The sequence below is a fragment of the Cupressus sempervirens genome, chromosome 4 (genome assembly GCF_028749045.1).
Source record: "Cupressus sempervirens isolate cs-2001-9-10 chromosome 4, ASM2874904v1, whole genome shotgun sequence".
NCBI classification, from domain to species: domain Eukaryota; kingdom Viridiplantae; phylum Streptophyta; class Pinopsida; order Cupressales; family Cupressaceae; genus Cupressus; species Cupressus sempervirens.
This window is the reverse complement of record NC_143121.1, coordinates 797,152,098-797,175,616: the sequence shown is the minus strand read 5'-3', so window position 1 is coordinate 797,175,616 and position 23,519 is coordinate 797,152,098. Positions and strand designations below refer to the sequence as shown.

General features: G+C 39.4%; 1 protein-coding gene across 4 annotated transcripts in view; it reads right to left on the bottom strand.

Annotated features, from left to right (window-relative positions):
- Window positions 1–23,519, bottom strand: part of LOC149563790 (NagB/RpiA/CoA transferase-like superfamily protein) — a 119,301-nt gene that overhangs the window by 18,447 nt on the left and 77,335 nt on the right. For 3 of the 4 annotated variants that reach the window (XM_089826921.1, XM_089826923.1, XM_089826922.1), the window contains 2 exons: window positions 11,898–12,056; window positions 11,705–11,804 (listed from right to left, as the gene is read on the bottom strand). In XM_089826921.1, the coding sequence (XP_089683047.1) occupies window positions 11,705–11,804; window positions 11,898–12,056 (259 nt within the window). Of the gene's footprint in view, window positions 1–11,704; window positions 11,805–11,897; window positions 12,073–23,519 lie in introns of all 4 variants that reach the window. The other variant, XM_089826924.1, reaches the window with a different exon arrangement.

Genomic DNA, 23,519 nt, shown 5'->3' with positions numbered 1-23,519 from the left:
GGTAGGATAGTATGTATTATTTGTTATGTAGCCGACTTATGCCCGACGGGTTCCTTCGGGAACCTTCGGAAAGGCCCTTCGGTGAAGTATTTATACCCCCTTTGGGAAGTATTGTAATCATCAGAACTTAGCAAGCATAATGTAATGTTTTGGCATATTATCTGTATGCATTGATTTCTTTACCAGTACGGTAAACATTTGGCGTCGTTGCCTGAAGACTAAATGCTGAATCAATTGAACAAGAATAAGAATAAGCTGAAGGACAAGGATGAAATACGCACTGCACAGGAAAAATTAATTTTGGCACAACAGGCTGAACACAGACGGAGATTTCAGCAAGTTACCGACGGACACAGAAGCACTAAAAAATGGCTCGATTTGGTGGAAGAAGCAAAGGAGGAGTTTCTGAACCTGCATATGCCGAGGGAAGAGAATCCAAACGGAAGGGGATCGACTCGCACGGCTCGGAGTGCCAGAGGAGCACGAGCGTGAAGTGAACTCTTCGTCCGAGATATACTTCCGGAACGGACAAATTTGGTTAACAAAAACCCTTCTTCACCAAATAGCACAACTGTTGAGAACAACGCGAATGTTGGAAACAATGCGAGTGTTGAAAACAGCGCGAGTGTGCCAAACAGTGCAGGTGTGCAGAACAACGCAGGAGTGCAAAACAATGCAGGAGTACAAAACAACACAAGTACACAACAAAACCCACAACATCCAGTAATAATGGTAGGACCAAAAGAAAAATTGCCTAAATTTGATGGTGAAGGAGCTGCCGATCTGATTTGACATTATAAAACATGTGAAATGATCTAGAGGGCAAATGGCATAACAGATACGAACGAATGGGTCCGACAGTTTCCAGCCACCCTACGGGGTGTTGCGATTGATTGGTTTACTGATACAGATCCACAAAAGTTAAACACTTGGGATAATATTAAGGAGTTTAGCGCAGAATTTCAAATATTATGCGACAATAATGAGATTGTCACTGAGATGTTCAACACTAAGCAAAGGAAGAATGAAACAGTATGGGTCTTCGCCAAGAGGTTGAAGGACTTGATCAATAAAATGGAGAATAAGCCGGCGGATGGGCTCCAGAAAAGATGGTTCATTGAAGGCCTTCACCCAAAGCTCAGGAAAAAGATGAAGATTGTGCCACCATCAACATACACTAAAGCGTACAATCGAGCAATGAACCTCAAAAATGAGCAGAAGACAAAGAAGAAGAAAAAGACTACCTCATCCGATTCAGATGACGACGAACCTTCAGGAGAAGATAGCAGTGACGATGAAGGCAGCAGCAAGAAGGTTCGCGCTCTTCAAAAGGACATGATTCGGATGATGAAAGAGTTCAAAAACATGCAGAAGGTGACCAAGGCCAATGAGCTATGGTGCACAGAGTGCAAGAAAGAAGGCCATACGAAGGGATCCTACCCAAAAGATCAATTTTGTGAGATTTGCCAGATCATGGGACATTCGATAAAAGAATGCCCTTTCAACCTTAAAAAAAGAGCATTGTAGCAGGCGGCGTCTGTGTCAGGGGGGAGCGGGAATACTAGTACGGATGGTGCCATGTCGGGAGGATACAAAAGTAATCGGCGCGGTCAAAACAACAACAACAACAACAGCAACAACAATAATGGCAGGAGAAGTCGAATTTAGTACGACGCAAACGGCCGGCCGATAGTTCAATGCCACGCATGCAATTTGTGGGGCCACTTCGCCCGAGAGTGCACAATGACAAACACACCAAAATTGTTATGCAGATGGTGAGGACTTGGCGATCATGAAGATGCTAAGTGCCCGAAGTCGGGAGTAAATTTGATCACCATCGGGACTGACGAAGAGGAGGTTCTGGCCATCACGCGGAAGCAAGCAAAAGTGTACCCCGATCCAGCAGAAGAAAAGAAGAGACTGGAGGAAGCACGGGCAGAGATCTAGAAAGCAACGTAGGCAGAAAAGGCACATCTAAAGGACACTACTAGTACCTCCGCACGGAACTGTGCAAATATTACAAACCAAGGTACCCATCAAGATAAATGATTTGTTGCTCACTATGCCTCAACTCTGTACGGCACTCACGAACATCGCTCCAGCTACTAAACTACCAGGAGAATATGGAAGGGAGCAAGAAAGTGGAGCAAGTATAGTGGACAGAAGGGAGAAGGAAAGTGGTGCAAGTGCAGAGGATCCAATGTTGCTAGCCCTCACATCCGGACGGCATCCGACGGTCGTCGAGATGGATATTCTGGGAACTATCCTGACAAATACAATTGTGGACGGAGGTTCTGGGGTAAACGTACTACCAGAAGATACTTGGAAAATGTTAGGACAACCTACGCTGTGGCCACCAACCTTCCAGTTGCTCATGGCAAACCAGCATGGGATCAAACTGTTGGGAGTCCTGATGGCATAGCCTATGACTATTGGAACACAACCATTTGTGCTCGACTTTGTTGTCATCCCGCTGAAGAGGAGAGGATACGACACCATTCTGAGCCGAGGATGGCTCATACAAGCAAAGGTTAAGCATGTTTGGAAGAAGAATACCCTATCAATGGAGCAAAGGTTAAGCATGTTTGGAAGAAGAATACCCTATCAATGGAGCGCAGAGGCAGAAGATTCATAATTGACCTGCACACACAAATGGTAGGTGAGGAGGCAGTGTCCTCAGATTCCGAAGGCGAAGGTGAAGAGGATGACGAGGGGAAGTAGAGAATGGAACCTGATGAACAGGGAGTATTGAGAATAGAAGGGGGGTCGAGTGAGGACGATCTAGACTTGTTGAACGGCCTTTTCCACTGGCAGATGGATGATTACGAGCTCTTTCCGAGCTGTAATATGTTAAGGGTCGACGAAAGTAAGAAAGAAGGAAATGAATGTCCGAAGGAATACAGAGAAGCGGAAGAGGAAAAGGCAGTTACGGCTGAAGCTAAAGGGAAGAACATACAGTATGAACCCAGAAGAAGGAAAGATTCTACCGTAAGATCGCACAGAAAGGAAATGTTATGTCGAACCACGAATATAGTAGAAAGGTGCCAGCAACAAGGAAGACACATCAGACGGTCTGCACAGGAAAGTTTAATAAAAGTTGCAGTAGTACGGAGTGGAGATGTTATGGACGGCTAGAAGGGGCAGCTGATGGAGTCCATAGTACCGAGCTTCGGGAACAAACTGGGCGATATGGAAAACCGGATGGAGAGATCATGTACCTTAAATAAACTTGATGAGCGACAATTACAAGCACAAGAGGCCACGAAGGTGACACAGAACAAGCGCAAAACATGGCATGACAGACACCTGAAATTGAACAAGTTCCAATCGGGACAGTTGGTGTTGAAGTATGATGGACGAAACATGATCAAACCAGGCAAGTTTCAAGTGAAATGGATCGGGTCGTACCAGATTCAGGAAGTGGGTGATAACAGAGCAATAAAACTATGGATGCTAGACAGTAAAGAAGTGGCCAACGCAGTGAATAGGTCAAAGTTGAATGTCTACCATGAAAGAAGTAACACACCTCCATGGACAAACAACTGAGAAAAGCACAACTGTAAATGTTGTATATATGTAAATATTGAAAAAAAAAAAGTGAAAAGACACCGTACAGCTTTTAAGCCCACTCACCGTACGGCATTTCTAAAGAGCACACACCATACGACTTTTCCTTTGCAGAGCAACGAGTACAGATTTCAAACAAAGTTTCCAGAAAATAGTAATCTCTAAGCGTACGGATTTTGGTAATTAATTGCTCTAAGATGTACGGCTGAGACTTTCTCTGATGGTATTCCTACATAATGAGAGTAGTTGTACGGATTCAAGAGGATATTGTGTTCCTGTACGGTCTTAAGTTCTTTTTGGCACCACCATATGGCTTCTTAAGCCTATGTATTGTACGGATTTCCAAAGTCAAGTTTTTTAATTATGTTCACCATACGGCTTTTAAAGACATTAACCATACGGGTTTCTAAGTTCATTTGCAAAGCACCGTACGGATTTCAATAAGATATGCACTGTACAGATTTGAAGGCTGACGTACGAATTATTGAAGATATTAGAATCTGCACCGTACGTATTCCTTTAATTTCACTTGGCGTACGGTTTCTGAAGGTTTATTTTATGGTCATCGTACGGATTTTCTTGGAAGCCTAAATTCTCTTGCATACACCGCACGAAATTCTTATTAAGCTCTGAGAAGGTACGGATTTTGGGTATGGGCTGAAGCATTGAAGCCGTACAGATTCCGATTAAAGTTTAATAGGTTTTCATTATATGATTGGAGATGTATGGATTTTGAAGGATGAGGAAGGATATTGCTATAGTACGGATTTCAATTGATAAGTCCCCTGTGTGCTTCAGTATAAATTTGCAAATTTAAAGCTTTCAGTTGCATACGGATTTTGCAGGATATTCTGTACAAATTTTGAAGGGTATTTGTGTATGGCAATTTTTTGAAGGAATCGCTGATGTGTTTGTATGGCAATTTTGTGGAAGGATAATTTATGCGTTTCTATGGCAATCCATGGTGTAGCTGTACATTGGCAGCGTAGAAGAACGATGACAGGAGGGTTTCTAAAAAAAACGTCGACAAATCAAGTATGCTCAGAATGAGTAACGGATGATGCCAAAGGGAAGGGGAAGCATCAGCAATTGCCAGAAAGAGTGTGGGATCAGAAGAAATCACAAAACTAGTGTGTTTCATGCAGTTTTGTGTGGGTTTTGGAGCGCTAATTTGGTCTTGGCGGCGAGGGGCATTGCCTCTCGACCCCGCTGGGGGCATTGCCACCTAGACCCCCAGTCGTTGCGAATATCAGTCATGGGAAGTGTGACCAGTTGATGAGACCTGGAGCTGCTGCAAGCATGAAGTGTCTGTGTACAAGTGGTGGAGAGAACAACAGAGCAAGCCTTTCGAGAAGGGTGATACGCTTTGAGGCACTTGGAGTAGGTGTTGGCCGTGAAGCTGTCTTAATGGATGCATGGAGAGCTCAGGAGGAGTTGATCATCCAGTTGAAGGCAGTACAGCGACACGTGGCTCAGTGGACCCAGAGTTGTGTGATGTCCCCAGAGTGGGCCCCTAACGGAATGTGACGTAGGTCTGTCCGTGCGGTTTGTCGCTACCATGTGTCCGGGGTCCTCGCTAGTGAGGCTATCCTGGGGTTGCCCCCTTAACGCGGGGAGGTGCCGTTTACTAACAGTCTGGGCTTTTGGTGTAACTGTTACTAACTTGGTATCAGAGCCGGAGGTCTCGAGGTCAAGACCCGTGGAGCGTGGTGGGCTGTGATGTCCCCAGAGTGGGCCCCTAACGGAAGGTGACGTAGGCCTGTCCGTGCGGTTTGTCGCTACCATGTGTCCGGGGTCCTCGCCAGTGAGGCTATCCTGGGGTTGCCCCCTTAACGCGGGGAGGTGCCGTTTACTAACAGTCTGGGCTTTTGGTGTAACGGTTGTACCAAAAGCCCAGACTGTTAGTAAACGGCACCTCCCCGCGTTAAGGGGGCAACCCCAGGATAGCCTCACTGGCGAGGACCCCGGACACATGGTAGCGACAAACCGCACGGACAGGCCTACGTCACCTTCCGTTAGGGGCCCACTCTGGGGACATCACAGCTGTAATGACTCTTACTATAAAGGCCACTGAAACCCTCAAACTGGACTTAGGAATTTTGTCAAACAGTTGGCATGTAACCGAATAAGGCTGCAATATTACTAATTGTTGTACAACAAAACCTCAATATATGATGCCAATAATGTATGAACAACAATTCCAGATTATAACACTACCAATCTACGAGATAGATGACAATATGAAACTCAAATATGAAGTCCAATGCAATTCTGATTTTATGACAGCAAATAGAACTGATTACAATGAGAGACTGTCACAACTATGCACTTCTAATGCATCAAGCTCTTGACAATGCAATGTTATGACATGAACAATAACCCAGTTCAGATTTGGAATGCAAATGACGAAACTTTTACAACAGTTATTAATGACTAGAAATAACTATTTATGCAATGACAGTGCTGACTGTTCTAATCCTTAACATGCAATATTTTGGCAATCAATATTTTGTGCACCTGGAATAGCTCCAATTTTGCCGGATATGAATGCTGGATTAATGCCACACGAAGACCTCACAATCTGCCCCAAACTGACTCACAAAATTGCTGCTGCTGCCCAACTGACAGGGCCGTATAGGTACGGCCTGGTACGGCTGCTAGATAAAAATATTGCAGCGTTTTTTGTCACTCCAAAAGCAATAAATCTGGGCGCCTAGGGTTGCTGAATAACCCCCTAAAATATGAAATTCATCCGTCAAGCCAATTAGGAGTTATGAGCAAAAACGTGGGTCCAAACCCTGGACTGGCAGTCTGAAAATAATGCACAACTGTGTCTACAAACCCTGTTAATCAATCCACAAATGCTAGGGCACAACTGAAACCCTTATTCCAACCAAAGTAAACCCTTATAACTGAATCTCAATGAAGTCCAAATGAGATGGCTGCATTACCAACTCCTCAAATGCAACAATTCAGGTGATATTTCACACCCTCAAAGTCGCCAATCCAAGGGAATGATTCGTTCCCAAAGATCAAATAATAATTTGTAGACCCAAGAGACTACAAATTTGCTCCACAATGGAAGAAGTAGAAGAAATCTCAAATCCAAGCATGTCCAAATGAGAGGCCCAGCCCTCTATTTATTCACTTTTCTAAGAAGTTGCTAGAACTTCTAGAAACATCCTTTATAAAATCTCATTATAATGCACTTTTTATAATAAAGTAATTTTATAAAATAAAAAGTGCAACTCAACTTAAAATTATAACATGTAGGCCCCAATAACACATAATAATAAAATATAACCTCTTAACACTTCTTCAAGAGCAAGATATGACCATCTGATCCGCAGAATTGACTCCCTCTCCACACCATTTGCCTACGAGAGTCTGGAATAGGCAAATCCATGATCAATGCCATGTCGAACTAAAGAGGGGACATTACAAATTGGAAGCAAAGAAAGTGGCACAAGTGGCTGTCAAGGTCAGCTTGACTAAGGAGACCGTATTGTGGCTATAGATGCAATATATTTTGTAATTGTCATCCGAAAACAACTTTTTCTTTTACTGTGGCTACAGATGCAATATGGGTTAGAGATCAGTTTGGTGCAGGCATGGGACAAATGTGAAAGTGATGTGGCATATCTATCTTGTTGTAGTTAGTCAGTTAATGTATTTCGTTTGTTAATTTGTCTCAGATATTTTGTAATTGTCGTCCGGAGACAACTTTTTCTTTTGTGGGGGATGATATCGTCGGTAGATATTGTATAGCCGACATGTTGTATGAGGCCAACGGACCCTTTCGGGAAGGTTCTTATTATGTAGCCGACATGTTGTATGTGGCTGACGGACACCTTCGAGAAGGTTCCTCGGGATGTATATATAGCCCCTTTGGGAAGCATTGTAATCATCTTAGGAAGCATAATGTAATATCTTTGGCTTGTGTGAATAAAAGAAGTTTTGTTGTTCTCATCTATCATCTGTACGCATTGATTTATTTACCCAGTACGATAAACAAACCTAAGATATAAAAAAAAAATCATACCGAAGAAAATAAATAAATAGATGACTCGATGACAACGTAGTTAATGAAAATGCAAATATTAGCGGGCAAACTATTACATGGTAGCAATAGATACTCATACAGTTATAGCATCTTCTAACTGTATACTCTTGAAAAAATTACCATGTGCAATAAGAGTGCTTACTTAAAGAAAAGTGAAAAACATCAAACAATAAATTTGGGTTTCTCAAACATGGATTATAGAATCTCCAAATATCCTTTTAAAGGTGTAGCCATTTCGGTAAAAACTTAAGATATATAGTTTGGTTAAAAAGCACATGTATTATCTAAATTGTCAATTCGAGTATGTGTATGGAGGATGTGGATTCAGGTACATGTGTGCAGCAAAAAGGAGATTCTTTGGACATGGATATGGATAAATATGTGCATACATTACAAACTTTTGTGTTTGTGTGGGTCTTTTCAACAATGTATACAACATGGGTCCCAAGGGACCGAGAGTCAATGACAGTGGAATGATTTTCAATTTTGGGGGTGCTAGAGAGATGGCAGAGGAAGTTGGCAAAGGGCGGTGCTGTATAAACTATACACTATACATATGGTACTTGAAATGCTAGTTATGAAAAGATGTATATTAGTATAAGAAGTAAAATAGCAGAATTCCAAATGTCAAATACAATGTCTGAAATACTAGATACAGACCATAATATACTTGAACCTTGAAGTTTTATACATGGAATATTGAATTACTAGTTAATATTAGAAATTGGAATACTAAATAAAATTGTCAAATCGACAAATGGAAAAATTTGTCAAAAATATGACAGGAGCACCACATGAATTGCAAGCATAGACACCCCAGTTCTGAGTTTTATTTAGGATAGTCAGCATAACTAATAATAATGTATGCACTAGCGACCTAGAAACCCTCATAAACTGTCCATACTATGTTTGAAATGATCTGAAAGTGTCCTTCAATCAGCCAGAAAAAAATTTATAAATCTAGTCATCCCCACATTGTGGGGGAGATTGAGCAGCAGGGAGGGGATGCCCAAACCTAACCCCAAGTGTCTAGGACATCATCATACAGGAAACTCAAGGTTTAAGGGGGGACGCATAAAAGTTATAAATATATAATGTGACTATAATTTATCTAGCTATAAGAAGAGAGATACTCATAAATCCAAAAAATAAATAAAATTAAATACCTCATATATCCTATTCATAATTTGCGAAAAAGGATAATATTCAAGTCTTCAAATATCATTACACAATGAAATTTCAAATTACAAGGCATATTTAATATCCAAATCCATGTTCATCTTTACCAAATGCATCAAAGTCAACATTTGGTTCACCTTCATTTGAACCACAATCTATTAGATTGCCACGGCCACTAGCTACACACAAGTCATGCAAGAGCTGACCTGTGAGTATCTACTGAGACTTGGGCGAGCTGTACAATCGTAGCATCTAAATCAGCATACTCAAGGGCTAAATCCATATTCCTTGTCACATCCTAGTTGTATTCAAGTTGTTTACATGACAATAATTTGAAGGTTCGAGTGTATGTAGACCAAATCCTCTACTTTTTTTTTTTGCACCTGACTGAGTGGATAGAAAAGTATGTACTCCAATTACACTCAACTAAAGAAGAACTTGCAACTTGTTGAGTTTGCAAACATTTAGTATTTAATTTTACAACACCAGAATCAAAATTTAAAAGTTAAATCATAAATTATAAAATAAAAACATTTTAATATGATAGCAACGAATGAAAAACGATAAAAAAAAAAAAAAAAAAAAGATACATACTTGTGAGAGAATTTTAATCGTAAGAGGCTACAAGAAAATGGAGCCTTGACCATGCACCACCATGCATCAACACTCATCCTATATTTGGTATGAAGAGTGGAAACATCACAATTTTTTGAAAATGCAAATTGGCGAAACTTCCTTAATACAATATTTTGAATTTCTTTGTCTGAATATATCTTCTACATGCAGCCTTATAGCCAGCAGCAACCTCCACATCTCTATATGGTGCCACCCTCCTTGGTATTGCAAGTACCTCTTTGCTACAATACCTTGGTGACTAAGAAAATGCTAAGAGAAGTTTGTGGCCATCTTGTTTCAATGGTCAAAATTTGATGCACAATTTTGAAAAATGTATCCATTGGTTTATGTTCCTTGGCTTCAATAATTGCTCTTATTCTCTTCACGATGGTGTCTGTGCCATCAAAAGTTTCACCTAGACATGGGTGGTCAATATTACCATACCTAATCATGCTCATGATACCCTCTACGGAACTCAAATCATATTCCACACAATCCCACAGCTCATCATTAAGGATCCATACTCGTACTTTTTGGGCTCTCTTTGTTTGACTACTTCTATACTCTCCACAAGGTGTTGATGACCAAAGCACTCAAGGCCTCTCACAACTTCACAAGTTGTCTTAAGACGATTGTGTGAGATACAAACCGTGCTTTGGAAACCTAAAATGACAAAAACATACATGTCATGTATCAACTACAAATAATTTAAAGTTTAAATTTCGCAAAAAGAGGGGTAAAAATTTATTAAGAAAGAAAGGAATACAACAAGGAGAGCTCAACAAGGAGCTCGATCCTGAGCAACAAGATCATCAAATTCTTGCACCATCTCAAAGGACAGTTGCCCCCTATCCCTAATATTCCAACCCGGATCATGACTAGAAGCCCATTTGGCTAAGCAATCAGCAGTTCTATTCCATTCTCGAGGAATATACATGAACCTAATGAACTAAAAAGAGGAAGAGAAGAAAAGAATCTGCTTAACAACAGTGGCCAGCTGCTAACTAACATCCTCAAGCTCTTGCGAAGAAAGCATGTTCACCACCACCTGGGAATCAGACTCACAAATAATCTTACTCCATCCCCGCAAGCAACACTGTTCCACAGCATATAAAATAGCCTAAGCTTCCATGAGATTGTTAGTATAATCACCCTTATGAACTGAGAAGAAAAATTTAACATCCCCAGAACTACAAGGAGCCACTCCGCCAATACCAGCCGGACCAGGATTCCCACGGGAAGAACCATCAGTGTTAATTTTCAGAACTCCACAGGGAGGAGGAGTCCAGTGCCCATCCCGGTTAACCCGACCCTTCCTCTGATGGTGAAGCTGCCTGGACATAGAAGGAAACCTATGAGCCGCAACCCCATCCTGCAGATGAAAATTGAGGCGATTACAGATAGCAAGATCAACCGGATCCATATCCCTATCAAGCTCACACTTCACAAGAATAGTTTCCTGGAGAGAATGTGATATTTTCCACCAAAGATGCAAAACACCAAGCCGAACATCTTGGAATATGCGACGATTCCTCTCCAACCAAATATGCCAAAGCATGAAAAATGGGCCAGCAATCCAAGCAGCATGGCGAGAAGAAGACTTGGAGGGAGCACTACCCAAGCGGGCCCAGAACTCAGGCAAAGAGGAAGCATGCCGACAAGAGCAACCCCAAGCGCTCCACCAAAGGTGCCATATCTGAGTAGAATAGAAGCAATGGAAGAACAGATGGGAGACTAAATTTTAAATTTAAATTACCTTCAACATTTCAATATGGAGAAGGTCCTAAATAAGGCTTTTCATAAGTGATAATTAATTGCAAACATTTGAATCTACCCGGCCTTCGTGTGAACTTGTTTGACCCAGTCAATTTGTGGGCCAATTTTTTGCATAATTAGATTGAGTGGACTGCACATGATGTACAAAAAATGTGATTATATGTAGCCCTTGATAGACCCAACTGCCCTACAACTTTTAGCATTGTTTGATATGACTTGGACAACATTTTGAGGTCCCACCATCCCAATGGACTCTCAGGATATTGCCAATCAAACTAGCATCTTTTACTTGCCCCTCATAATCTAATGCTTGGTTAACACATCGGAAACCTAATTGACTATTTTTTTCTGGACATATATTATACACATTTATGACTCCAAGTTCATTTTGTCAACATGCCATGAATATATGAATTATATACACAGCTTAAAAATACATTACTGACCAAGTTACAGGAGCAACAAGAAAAATGATTGAATCATGTTTCAACAATTAACAATCACCTGAAAAATGCTCTCAGGACTGGAGGCTTTAGTGGAAGCCTTTAGGACCACATCATCTAATGTTTTGGCAGCATCTGATAGGTTAACTGCTGTTGGGCGACTGCAAATTCAAAAATGTGTAAGGTATCATGATATTTTCTTAAATTGGCATTTGTTAGAAACAAACAAAAGAGGATAAAGTTATCCATATTACCTAGAAACAAGGTATTCTAACCGTTTTCGTAGAAATGCAACAGCATCATCCACCTTCCAATCAATTGAACCCAAATTGGTAACCTCTACTGCAAGAGAAAGTGCAGCTGATATGGCAATTGCAGGTGCACCACGTACCACCATGTCTTTTATGGCATACCTGATTGATAAATTTTCTTGGTAAAACCATGGACAAATATAAGATATATAGATTAAGTTCTACCTTCAAAGTTTGAACTGCAACTTTCCAGCCCAACAACTTGACAAGATTATCACACCTTTGAACAAATGCACACTATAAACATTGAAGATCCTGTTGGCCTGAAAGATTAGTGGATTGACAGCTGACTACTGTAATTTCCCTATCAGTACACTTCTGATGTATGTATATAGCTAGCCAATGTTTGAACTTTGGAGAATGCATAACAATATTAAATAGTGTTTTCTTTCTAAGGATTTGATTGTCCTTCACAGCTAAGGAAGCACCATCATAAGACCCAAGAAAAAACTCCATTTTGACTCTTTTAAGTCCAAGCTTGCTTTAAGATGGTCACAGAATTGTCAGAAATTCATAGTACCAAACATAAGCACAACTGAAACACAGAACATAAAGACACACGAATGAGGAAAGCAGATCAGCCAGTGCCAAAGAGCTGCTAGAAATTTATATACCAAACATTAGCACAACCCAGATATAGAACACAGGGACACGAGAAATGAGGGAAGCACATCAATCACTGTATTTCTCTACAGAATAATTGCAGTTTTCTAGCCCCAGATACACTACCATTAAATTTCATCTCCCTCAATCAGCCACATTCCCACTACATTACTTAACCCACTTTTGACTGAACCATCTAAAATTAAATAAAAAATTAATTATCTGTCAGATAGAACACAACACAAGTTAACTTTTAACAACGTATTAAACTAATAAACGCCAGTTATAAGAAAGAAAGAATGCCATAATATTAATGTCCATGAATAACAAAATAGAGCAATAGGGCTGAAAAGCTAAAATCAGTTATATGAGAGAAGCACTACGGTAGCAAGACCTTAGGTTAATACTCCATCTCACTCAGTTAGCCCCATTCCTAATACATTACTCAGCCAAGACTTAGCCGAATCAATTAGCAAAAGAAAAAGTATTAATAAATCCCTAACTGGTAAGTTCAACAAAAAGTGAGTTGTTTAGACGCTTTAAACTTAGTTGCCCGGGTTCACCATTTTGGCCCAAGAACCCTGCCTGGGTTCAAACCGGTTCAAAATACGGTTCCACTTCGACCCAAGTTCGATCAGGGTTCGATTTCCCTAGGCTGGTTTGAACCCGCAGTCCAGAATTCGAACCCGGACAAATTTTGGCAGCCCAGATCAAATTTAGGACGAATTTGGGCAAATTTTATAATTTTTGAGTTTTGGTTGCCCTAAAACGTGAATGTAAGTAGGTTATTTTGGCTTCTAACATCATTTGTGGTGTGCAAACAGGTGATTTTGTGAGTAAATAGGTGATTGAGCAAAAGAAGTTTGTGCAAAGTGGAGTTTACATCATATAATTTTATGATACTCTATGCTTCTAGGCTTCATAAATATGTGTATATATATATATATATAATTTTTACACTTTTTGTAGGAACGAACCCAAAACTCTTTCCAAAATTTTGCCGTACCAGCAAACCGGTTCGTGGAACCTGTATTTCGAACCGAACTCAAACCGGTAACTAAGGTTTTAAACTAAAAAATATGCATCATTGACACTGTAAAAAAAGAATGAATTCAAATCTAATTATCTAAACCATCAGGCTTTCCGAGTGGAGATCCATGTTCAAATCCCCAAGAGGCATTTTACATGCTTAAATGCATGTTGAAAGTTGAATCAGGTAAAGTACCAGATCCAAGTTCAGTTGTGGCATATTGATGCAGAAGCATCCCAGGCATATGGTAATCAGCATCCACAAGATAGGGAAAAAATGTAAATTTCTTATTTTCGGATATCTGGAGGCAGTCACATGTGGGAACAAGAGAATGTGGAAGGGGAGAGAGTGCAGAAGAACGGGTCTAGGAAAAACAATTGATTCATTGATTTTTCAACAATTGTTATAAAATGAAATGACAACTCGGAAAGGACTAGAAAACCACAGTTCAGATTTCGCAAATAGAGATTGAGTGAATGACCACAAGTTTTTGAAGGCATGTCATTAATTTTTGAATGTTTCTATTGTTCATGGTTCCCTATCTGTTTTCAAATTTAGATTAAAACCATAGAATATTGTGTCTTCACATTGCATCAGGGATGTGTCTAAATGTCAGTTTAGTTGCATGAATAAAGCCATCATTAATAAGGCTCTCTTTCTTTGACTGCATCATGTTTTTTCAGAGCTCAGATTCAAGTCGAGTTGAGAAAGAATACCCACCTACGTTGGATTGTTATCAAAGATTAAAGAAGGTTGTTTATGAGTTGTGTTGGCCACATGGCTGTGATGTCTCTTCCTAATTTGCCCTAAAAGCACAATCACAACAAATTAGGCTTAAGGTTACATCTTACCAGGTAGATATTTCTTTAAATATCGTGATCTTGGATTTGAATTTTGCAATCATAATATAAATAACATATACAAATATACACACACACATACACAATCAATGATTAGGGTTAGATCATGTCATAATCATAGAGTATCAATACATTGCAAAGTGTATCAGAGATTGGAGGAAGAAACGTGAGCCATTTCTACACTAGGTCCAAGACAGGATGTATGCCACAGCCCTTGTCTTTACTTGTTTAGTGTTTTGCTTGTACATGTTTTCCCTGTCAATAGCTCATCCTTCCAAAGACACATGCCACCTTGTGGAATTGAAACAAGGCCGCAAGGGGGTTAATTGATCTCCTGGCCTCCTTACATGATGCAAGTGCCCTCTTGACCTCCGTACATGACCCTGTTTACCCTCCTCTTACACCTCAATCTTTAGCAATGAGGGGGGTTGTAGACATCTCATATTCTGCTCTATACATTCATCTCAACATTATCTATTATTCGTGAACAAATTTATATATCAGAGTTACTTGTAAATAGGAAGGATGCTGAAATGGCAGATATGATATAATCTATCTGCTGATCTGCAGAGAAATCCTTGTGTATAGGTGCTGAACAGTCTTATGAATTGCCTTAGCCCTTTTGAGTGCTGGTGTTATCTTGCTTCTATATTTCCTGATGATTTGTGTTTGCAGATATAATGGTCTGCTGAGTATGTTTGGTTCTTGAATGTTTGTACGCCAATGTGATGGACCGTTGCATGTATCTAGTTGCTGAATGATTGGAATGATCTATTTTCTACTTCATTGATGAAAGGGTCAACACTTTTCATTGTTGCCTTCAAGAAATAATATACTATTCCATGTTGCTCTCCCTTGGATGTCTTCCTCAAGTGAAACCTTCTCCCCTTTATATCTTCCAATATTAGGGAGAGTTGCACCTCTTCATAATGGCTGCCCTTTGCAATGGTCACAGGTTACAGCCTTTCACAATTACCATCATTTGGAAGAGTCGCAATCCTTCATCATTTCTACCATTAGAAAGAGCCACACTACATAATTTCCACTCTTTGAAAGAGTCACAGCCCTTAATTATTTTTGAAGGAGTCACTTCCTTATTTTCTTCTCACTTTTTTGTTCTCTTCCATTAATTCTTACTTGATCCACATCCCTGTTCTCTTCCTTCCTCTCCCCCTTTTCAAATGAAGTTCCATTCTCCCTCTTATATCCAATGTTTAAGGGTGTCACAACTTTTCATTTCATGCCTCTTGACCTTTCATAAAACTTAATTAACTTGATTATTATATTTATTTATTTACTTATTTATTGATTTAGTTTTTTATTTTATTAATTATTATCTATTGTTAAACCCTATTTCAGAAAGGGGACATTACAATGGCTCTCGAAAGAACCTTAGTAGAGGAAGGGTAGAAGTTGCCCTTGTGACAGGGATACTGGATGAAGTGGACTTGCCAACAGTTGTGCAATTAAGATTGGATGCTGTTAAAGACCAAAGAAAAGTTTTTCCAGTAAAAGACAATGTGAATGATGAGTAAGAAGACAAAGTGACAATAAGTTATACCAGAGCTAGACTACTAAAAGAGAAAATAGCATTAGATGAAGGAGATGATAAGCTCGTGATAGCTATTTCAAGAATTGGAGAAACAAATACAGAAGTTACCAACTTTTAAGGTAGTTTGAATCCTGGAGAGCTAGATGATTGACTAACAGAAATTAAAAAGTACATTAAGACCCACAAGAGAGTAGAACTGGCTCAGACCAAGCCAAAAGGTCATGCAGCCTCTTATAATGGACAAAGTTACAGGTAAAACAAACTAGAAAGCACAAAGAAAAAGACTACCAGAAAGACAACTTTTCACCTGTTGATCATAAGTTGGAATTGTCAAAAAAGTTACACATTTAAGACAAGGGGAGCTAAGTGTCAGAGCATTAGAAAATCACAGTAATGTTGGTTTACCATGCACTAGATTAAAAAAGTGGCAATGTCTAATTATGAATTGAGAATGAATACTTAAGATGAATTGAGCATGGCAAGACTTTGCAACAAGAAGAAAAATTATCAATAGACAAACAAGCAAAGCTAGTGGAAAGGGTAGATTCTCAATAGGAAGAACCAGCCATATGCTGGAAGAGAACAGCAAGGTCATAAATTAGAAGCAAGCAGTTGTTTTATGTAATAACCCCAATAGGTTATAATTTCCTCAATCACAAAAAAATCCTTATACTTCAGTTGTTTGACATTTCGTCAAACACTTTGCAAGCAAGGGTCATCTGACTGATATAACTTTTCAGATTGCCGCAGTGATTCTTGTTTGGATTTGCCTCAATGTAGCACAAATAGAAGACTGAAGTATCTTCCTCCCAGCTGCAATAATTCAAGTGATATTTCACACCCTCAAAATTGCGTACCAATTGAGAGTTTTCGTTCTCAATGGCCAGTTGTGACTATTGCAGAAACCCTAGGCTCCACAATGCACATCAACAAACATCAACATCAACAACAACAAATTTGGATGAATAGAATGAAGCTCGGGGTGCCTATTTATTCTTTTTCTCCACTTTCTCCAGAAACTTCTAGAACATTATTTTATTTTATCTATTAAGTGACTTTATAAAATATTTTATAATTCAAGTCACTTTATTAAATTAATTAAATATAAAGTTACCTTTTAATATTTATTTATTTGATAACTTTATAAATAATTAACTTAATATCACTTATTTATTTAATTAAAATAATTAATTAGTCATCCTCATAAAATATTCATTATTTTGGACAACCTAATTAATTAAATTAATTAAATCGAACTGCCTCCAAAAATGGGGACATGACAGTCCGCCCTTCCTGAAATTGCTTGTCCCCAAGCAATGGCTGAACCATAAACCAATCAATCCGCTTGGATCCCAAATGGAAATCTGTGTAATATCCCAATCCTCACCATACTCCCGTGGAGAAATCATCAACATCAACAATACAAGAATCAGCAACTGAGAAACTGCACTCAACACCCAAACAACCGACATTACTGACAAAATCATCCGAAGACCAACTGTAGATGCCGATAGAAGAAACCTCTCTGCGAAACTCAAGCCAACTGAAACATCGATTTTATCAAAACTCAAGTCCCTGTCTAATTGACACTTGCACCCAACTACACAGCCATAGGTACCTGAGTCACTGCCACCAAATCCAATCTCTGATAAACTGTTCTAGGTGTGTCGATACTGCAGGCTGTGTAACTTGCAACTACCAATTCTATTTTCAAAAGATGGTGCCAATCCATCCCATAATGGATGGTAAGAAACTGGAGCCGATCTACACCTACGTGAAATCAAATCTTCTATCTCTAGGTCAAAAGGAAAATGATGAGCGTACCCCACCGTATAATGCCGGTAGGAACCCCCAAACTCTGCTACTGGTTCACCATAACTGAACTGGGAATCAACAGATGGCTCCAATCTCTGACTCCGAGTGGCTGTAGGCTGGATAGGACCTTGTGCACTCCGCTCAACAAACCCCACTTCATAATCTCTGTGAGGTAGCATAGTAGAAAGGATCACTATAATCTTCCCAACCAATCTGCAAATAACACTAGTACCTCGGATGAGAACACCTTTTGACACTTTATGCGAGTGAACACGTGCACTATCCAACAAATACTCCATGATCGGTTCAGTGTGGTAAAAATTATACGAGGAAGCATCAACATACTCCCCTGCACACCACAACTGATTCCCCTATAAAGGTGGCACGATCAACTGTACCACACTGTCATCTGTCTGAGAAGAATAAATCTGGAGACTCGACTCTACTCGTATCCCAAACTTATTAGGACCAGCTACATCCAAATCCTGAACATGTGTGTCAGCCCCAACAACATGTTCTGCAGTAACAATTGCAGGATTGTACTCACCACCAACCACCTCAATAGACAAATGAACTGGATCTGGGGCAGGTTTTGACCGCAAATGCTCCAACTCCATGGTCAACTCCTTTAACTGAAACTGTGACTCCTGTAGATCTCATTGTGTGTCCTCCAAAGCCTCAGTAGTCACTATGAGCTCCTAGGTAAGCTCACTCACCTCCTCCTCACGATCCAAGAGTGCCTCATAGGCTGTACCTCCCCACTCAACCAGGTGATCACGGTCGGCTACCAATCGTAAGTAATCCTGCTTCAAAATCCGAATAGCATCCCATAAAGAGTGGATCTCTATCAAGGGAAAATAACGGCCTCCTTGCTCATCACTAGTAGGAGAACCCCATCCATAAACTGCTAGCAACTGTCGAACAGCATCGAAATGCTGGCAAGCCGTAACAATGTCTCGCTCACTAACTCTCAACTGACTAGACACGTGATCGCACAGGCTAGATTGTCTCCTACAAACCTCCTCTGATGCTCTGTCTAAAGGAGTATCCTCAAAGTTACTGGTTTCTAGAATATTGTCACCCATATCTCGCGAATCAACTCCAAGGTTCCTATCAACATCCAGGGTGTCAAAAACTGTAGTACTGCTGTCTAACTCCTCTGTACCCAAAGAAATTGTCAAGGAAGCTAAATCTTCAAAACTGTCCACTGCATCCTCCTGGATGTCATCAAGACCAATATGATCCTGGGACTCATCTGTACACACTGCCAAATATGAAAAATCTTCAACACATTCTAGCAAGAATGGTCGACTGGATATATGAACAAAGCCCAATACCGGTGTATAAAAACTAATACCAACATCGGACAAGCTGCTAGCACAAGAAAAGACAACACCGTGTAATCTGCTAATCAAATCCATGATAGCACCCAAACAATCACTGCTACCAAAAAGTGTTAAAGATCTCCAGTCAAATGAATCCCATATGCCAATGAAACAATCTCGAGTCCATATCCGTAAACTAGAATCAGCTGGTAACTCAAGCAAACTCCTCACTTGAGTAATATGACCAATACCAACTAATTCCACATACCTGAATGACATTGTCCCTGTATCCTGGATGTGAATGCAAGATGAACTAGCAACATTATTTGATCCGCCTATCGCAGAAAGCTGAGCATAAGGAGTGCAAGATGAAACTAAACTCAACTCCATGCCATGCTTATCCCCATGTCTCTCCCAGTCTTGTAATGCCAATGGAATATTCACCAAAGACGCTTGAGTGTCCTCAAACTCGCGAGAAAGCTTGGCAACTTTCTCCTCCTTCCTCCTCAGGGCATCTGAATATTCTCTAACAAGGCTAAGAAGATGGTCACGATCTGATAGAAGATGTAAATAACTCAATTTCATCGTTCCCATTCCTTCCCTAATCGCCTGTAAGTCAACACAAGAAGATTTTTCCTGAACTCCCTTATGTCTACTCTGTAGCTGAATCATCCGGATGTGATCCTCTATCATATCTCGCATCCTGTCATGATGAGATAATGAAGTCACAATACTGTCTTTGCTCACCTTCAGCTGGCTGGACAAATCGTGTGAAGCACTACCATCCTCATGTGACGAAGCATCTAACTGTGCCTGGTACTCTCTCTCAGCAAAGTCATGAATGCTCAATGTCTGATCAACTGTACTATCCTCAAACATGATAGTATCCTCAACTGCAGTAACTTCATTCAGCCCAACTGTACTGGAATCACTATCTATGTCAATCACGCAATCTGGTGTGTCTGTGATATCACCTTCTGATGCAACTGGCTCAACCTGCACAACCTCTGTAACCCCTTCTGCCTGTGAAGATGATGCAAATAAACCATTACTTGAAAATGTGCTAATGTCTCCCTGTATCGAATCCGCATGTCTGTTAAACTCCTCATACAAGTTTCTGCTTGTCATAGGAAAGGTACGATCCTTAGGCCTATCAATCAGGCTCTTTAACCACGTACGTGCCATAGGTGACAAATTCCTCTCTTTTGTCCAAACATACCATAAGTCTTTTGCCAAAAGCTTAGAAATCTCATCCTCCTCATAAAAGATTGTGAACATGATGGAGTGCATCGATACCAATACTCTGTTGGGATGAAACTCGTCCATAATATTCCAAAATGTATTAAACATCCTGCGAATGTCACTAATACAACCAATTGCCAGCATAATATTTTCAAATCTACACCTTGCAAATACTTCAAGTAATCTTGCCCTCTTTGTGAAATAAGGGTCCCGAATGTTGTCCAACTTTTCAAAGCTTTTTACCATGGCATGAAGTACCTCTTTCATAATCTAATCGTCATAAGAATCAAGGCCCGCTATTATCCTCATGATTTCACTAATGCAAGAGAGAGCTGTAAGTCTTATTACCTCATCATGATGTCTCAATAATCGGGACTTAACCAACGAACCAAATGCTGGAGATAAAGTTGTTTGCATAGCATCGGGTTTTGACTAATCAAACTTGCCTAAATAAGTTTCCAACTCCTCCAAAGTTCTTAGAAGGTCCTCTGTTCGCTGAAATGGACAATCTAATTTCTTCTTTACATTGTGCATTCTTTCTTCCAAATCCTTGTCTCCTGTTAAAGCCATACTGATAATTGAATTCAATCTGAAATAACCCAATCAGGCTGGCAGGAAACCGCTCTGATACCACTGAAATAACCCCAATAGGTTATAATTTCCTCAATCACAAAAAAATCCTTATACTTCAGTTGTTTGACATTTCGTCAAACACTTTGCAAGCAAGGGTCATCTGACTGATATAACTTTTCAGATTGCTGCAGTGATTCTTGTTTGGATTTGCCTCAATGTAGCACAAATAGAAGACTGAAGTATCTTCCTCCCAGCTGCAATAATTCAAGTGATATTTCACACCCTCAAAATTGCGTACCAATTGAGGGTTTTCGTTCTCAATGGCCAGTTGTGACTATTGCAGAAACCCTAGGCTCCACAATGCACATCAACAAACATCAACATCAACAACAACAAATCTGGATGATTAGAATGAAGCTCGGGGTGCCTATTTATTCTTTTTCTCCACTTTCTCCAGAAACTTCTAGAACATTATTTTATTTTATCTATTAAGTGACTTTATAAAATATTTTATAATTCAAGTCACTTTATTAAATTAATTAAATATAAAGTTACCTTTTAATATTTATTTATTTGATAACTTTATAAATAATTAACTTAATATCACTTATTTATTTAATTAAAATAATTAATTAGTCATCCTCATAAAATATTCATTATTTTGGACAACCTAATTAATTAAATTAATTAAATCGAACTGCCTCCAAAAATGGGGACATGACATTTTGCTTGTAGCCAAGCTTACGGACAACAAACGTAATATCCTTCAAGACAAAGAGGAAGGTATAGAAGAGGAAGATATAGAGGATTTTATGGAACTTGTTTCCATTTGAAAACAGCCGAGTCATAAATCATACAAGTGTCCACAAGCCCAAAATGATAGAAATAAGAGTAATCAAGCCAGTGCTCACATGACAGCAGGCACGAAATAAATTGCATCAGCTGAACATGCAAAGAAGCTAGAATATGGAGATACTCAAATGACAAAGAGAGTTCTATTAAACCAGCAAAGGCAGATAATGAACCAGTTCAAAGGAAAAGTATTTTTCCCACATTTTTCAATCATAGGGCAAATGTTGCGAAGCTATCATTGAAAGTGGTCGCACAAACAAGTCAGTGTCAAATAAGATGGTGGATAAGCATGGGTTGAGAAGAATGCCACCCGAATCCACACAAGGTAAGTTGGTTACAAAAAGGACATAAATCTTGGTAAATGAGTAACGTGTACTCAAAATTTAGTTTGATGCATATAGTGATGATGCTTGTTGTGACAATATGACCATGGGCATTTGCTGTGTTGTTGGGCAGAGATGGCAATTTAATAAAAAAGTCATACACAATGTAAAAGAAAATACATGTTCCCTAAAAAGGAATAAGAAGAATTATTCTTTGATCCCACTGAGAGAAAAAGAATAGAAATGCCATCATTGACTAAGTTTTGATGATCTACACGAGATTTTTTTTAATGGTGGACTTGGAAACTTGTTTTTCTTTCATCAGACAATTAAAAAGAGTGCAAAGCCAAATGAAGTTAAAGAACTATTGTGGAGTTGGAAACTTGTTCAGCCAAAAAGGAAAGTGCAAAGACAAGTGAAGAGAAAGAATTATTGAAGGGATGAGAAGAGGTTGTGACGAATGAGCTGCATAATGAAATAATGGTAATGAAGAGTATCAGTCCATAAAAGGATTAGATCCCCCGATTGAGTTTGCCAAACAATAAAGTGTACAGATTGAAACCCATGGAAAATGTATAGTAAATAAACAAGTACTAAAATTGTTGGAAAGGGGTTTGAACAGTGATGATTAAAGCCCATGAATAGTTCCAGCAGTATTGGAACCTAAGAAATGACAGGAAAGGCAGATGTGTACAGATTCCAAGTCAATAAATAAAAATCATGATCAAGTATATATTTCCATTCCACTGAATTGGTAATAGAATGAATTGTTTGAGTGGAGCAAACTATTTTTCAAAAACTGATTTGAAAAGTGGGTGGTATCAAATAAAATATTGGTAAGGACATAAACAGAATACCGCATTCAAGACCAATTAGGATTTGTTTGAGAATCTGGTTATGTCATTTGGATTGACCAACCAATGCATCAAGCAGATTCATGAAACTCGTGATTGCAGCATTGGAACCATTATGGCCGAAATAATTGAGCTTAAACACATTATCTCCAACCTTCTGAGTGAGGACATACGTATATCCCATAGTGAAGAGGATGTAAATTGAGGTAAGGTCCTTAAAGTCTTTCCTTTTGAAACTGAAGCCATACCCCACTACCAAATTTAACTAGAATCAAGCTCAGAGTTGATCATGGCACTACCTATATTTAGCATTGATCTTTTACATCAAGGTTCAGACCTACAATTTTATGTGCTCAATTAACTTAGCTTCTATGTCAACTTACTTTTGGGCTGCAAGAGTTGTTCTCATTGTGTACCTCTAATGACACTAGATCACAGAGAACTACGGCTAAAAATGCTTAATCATGTACATCAAGTAATCCCAATGAGTGACTTGATTCTCAATACCAGAGCTGATCCATCGAATAATTGATGGT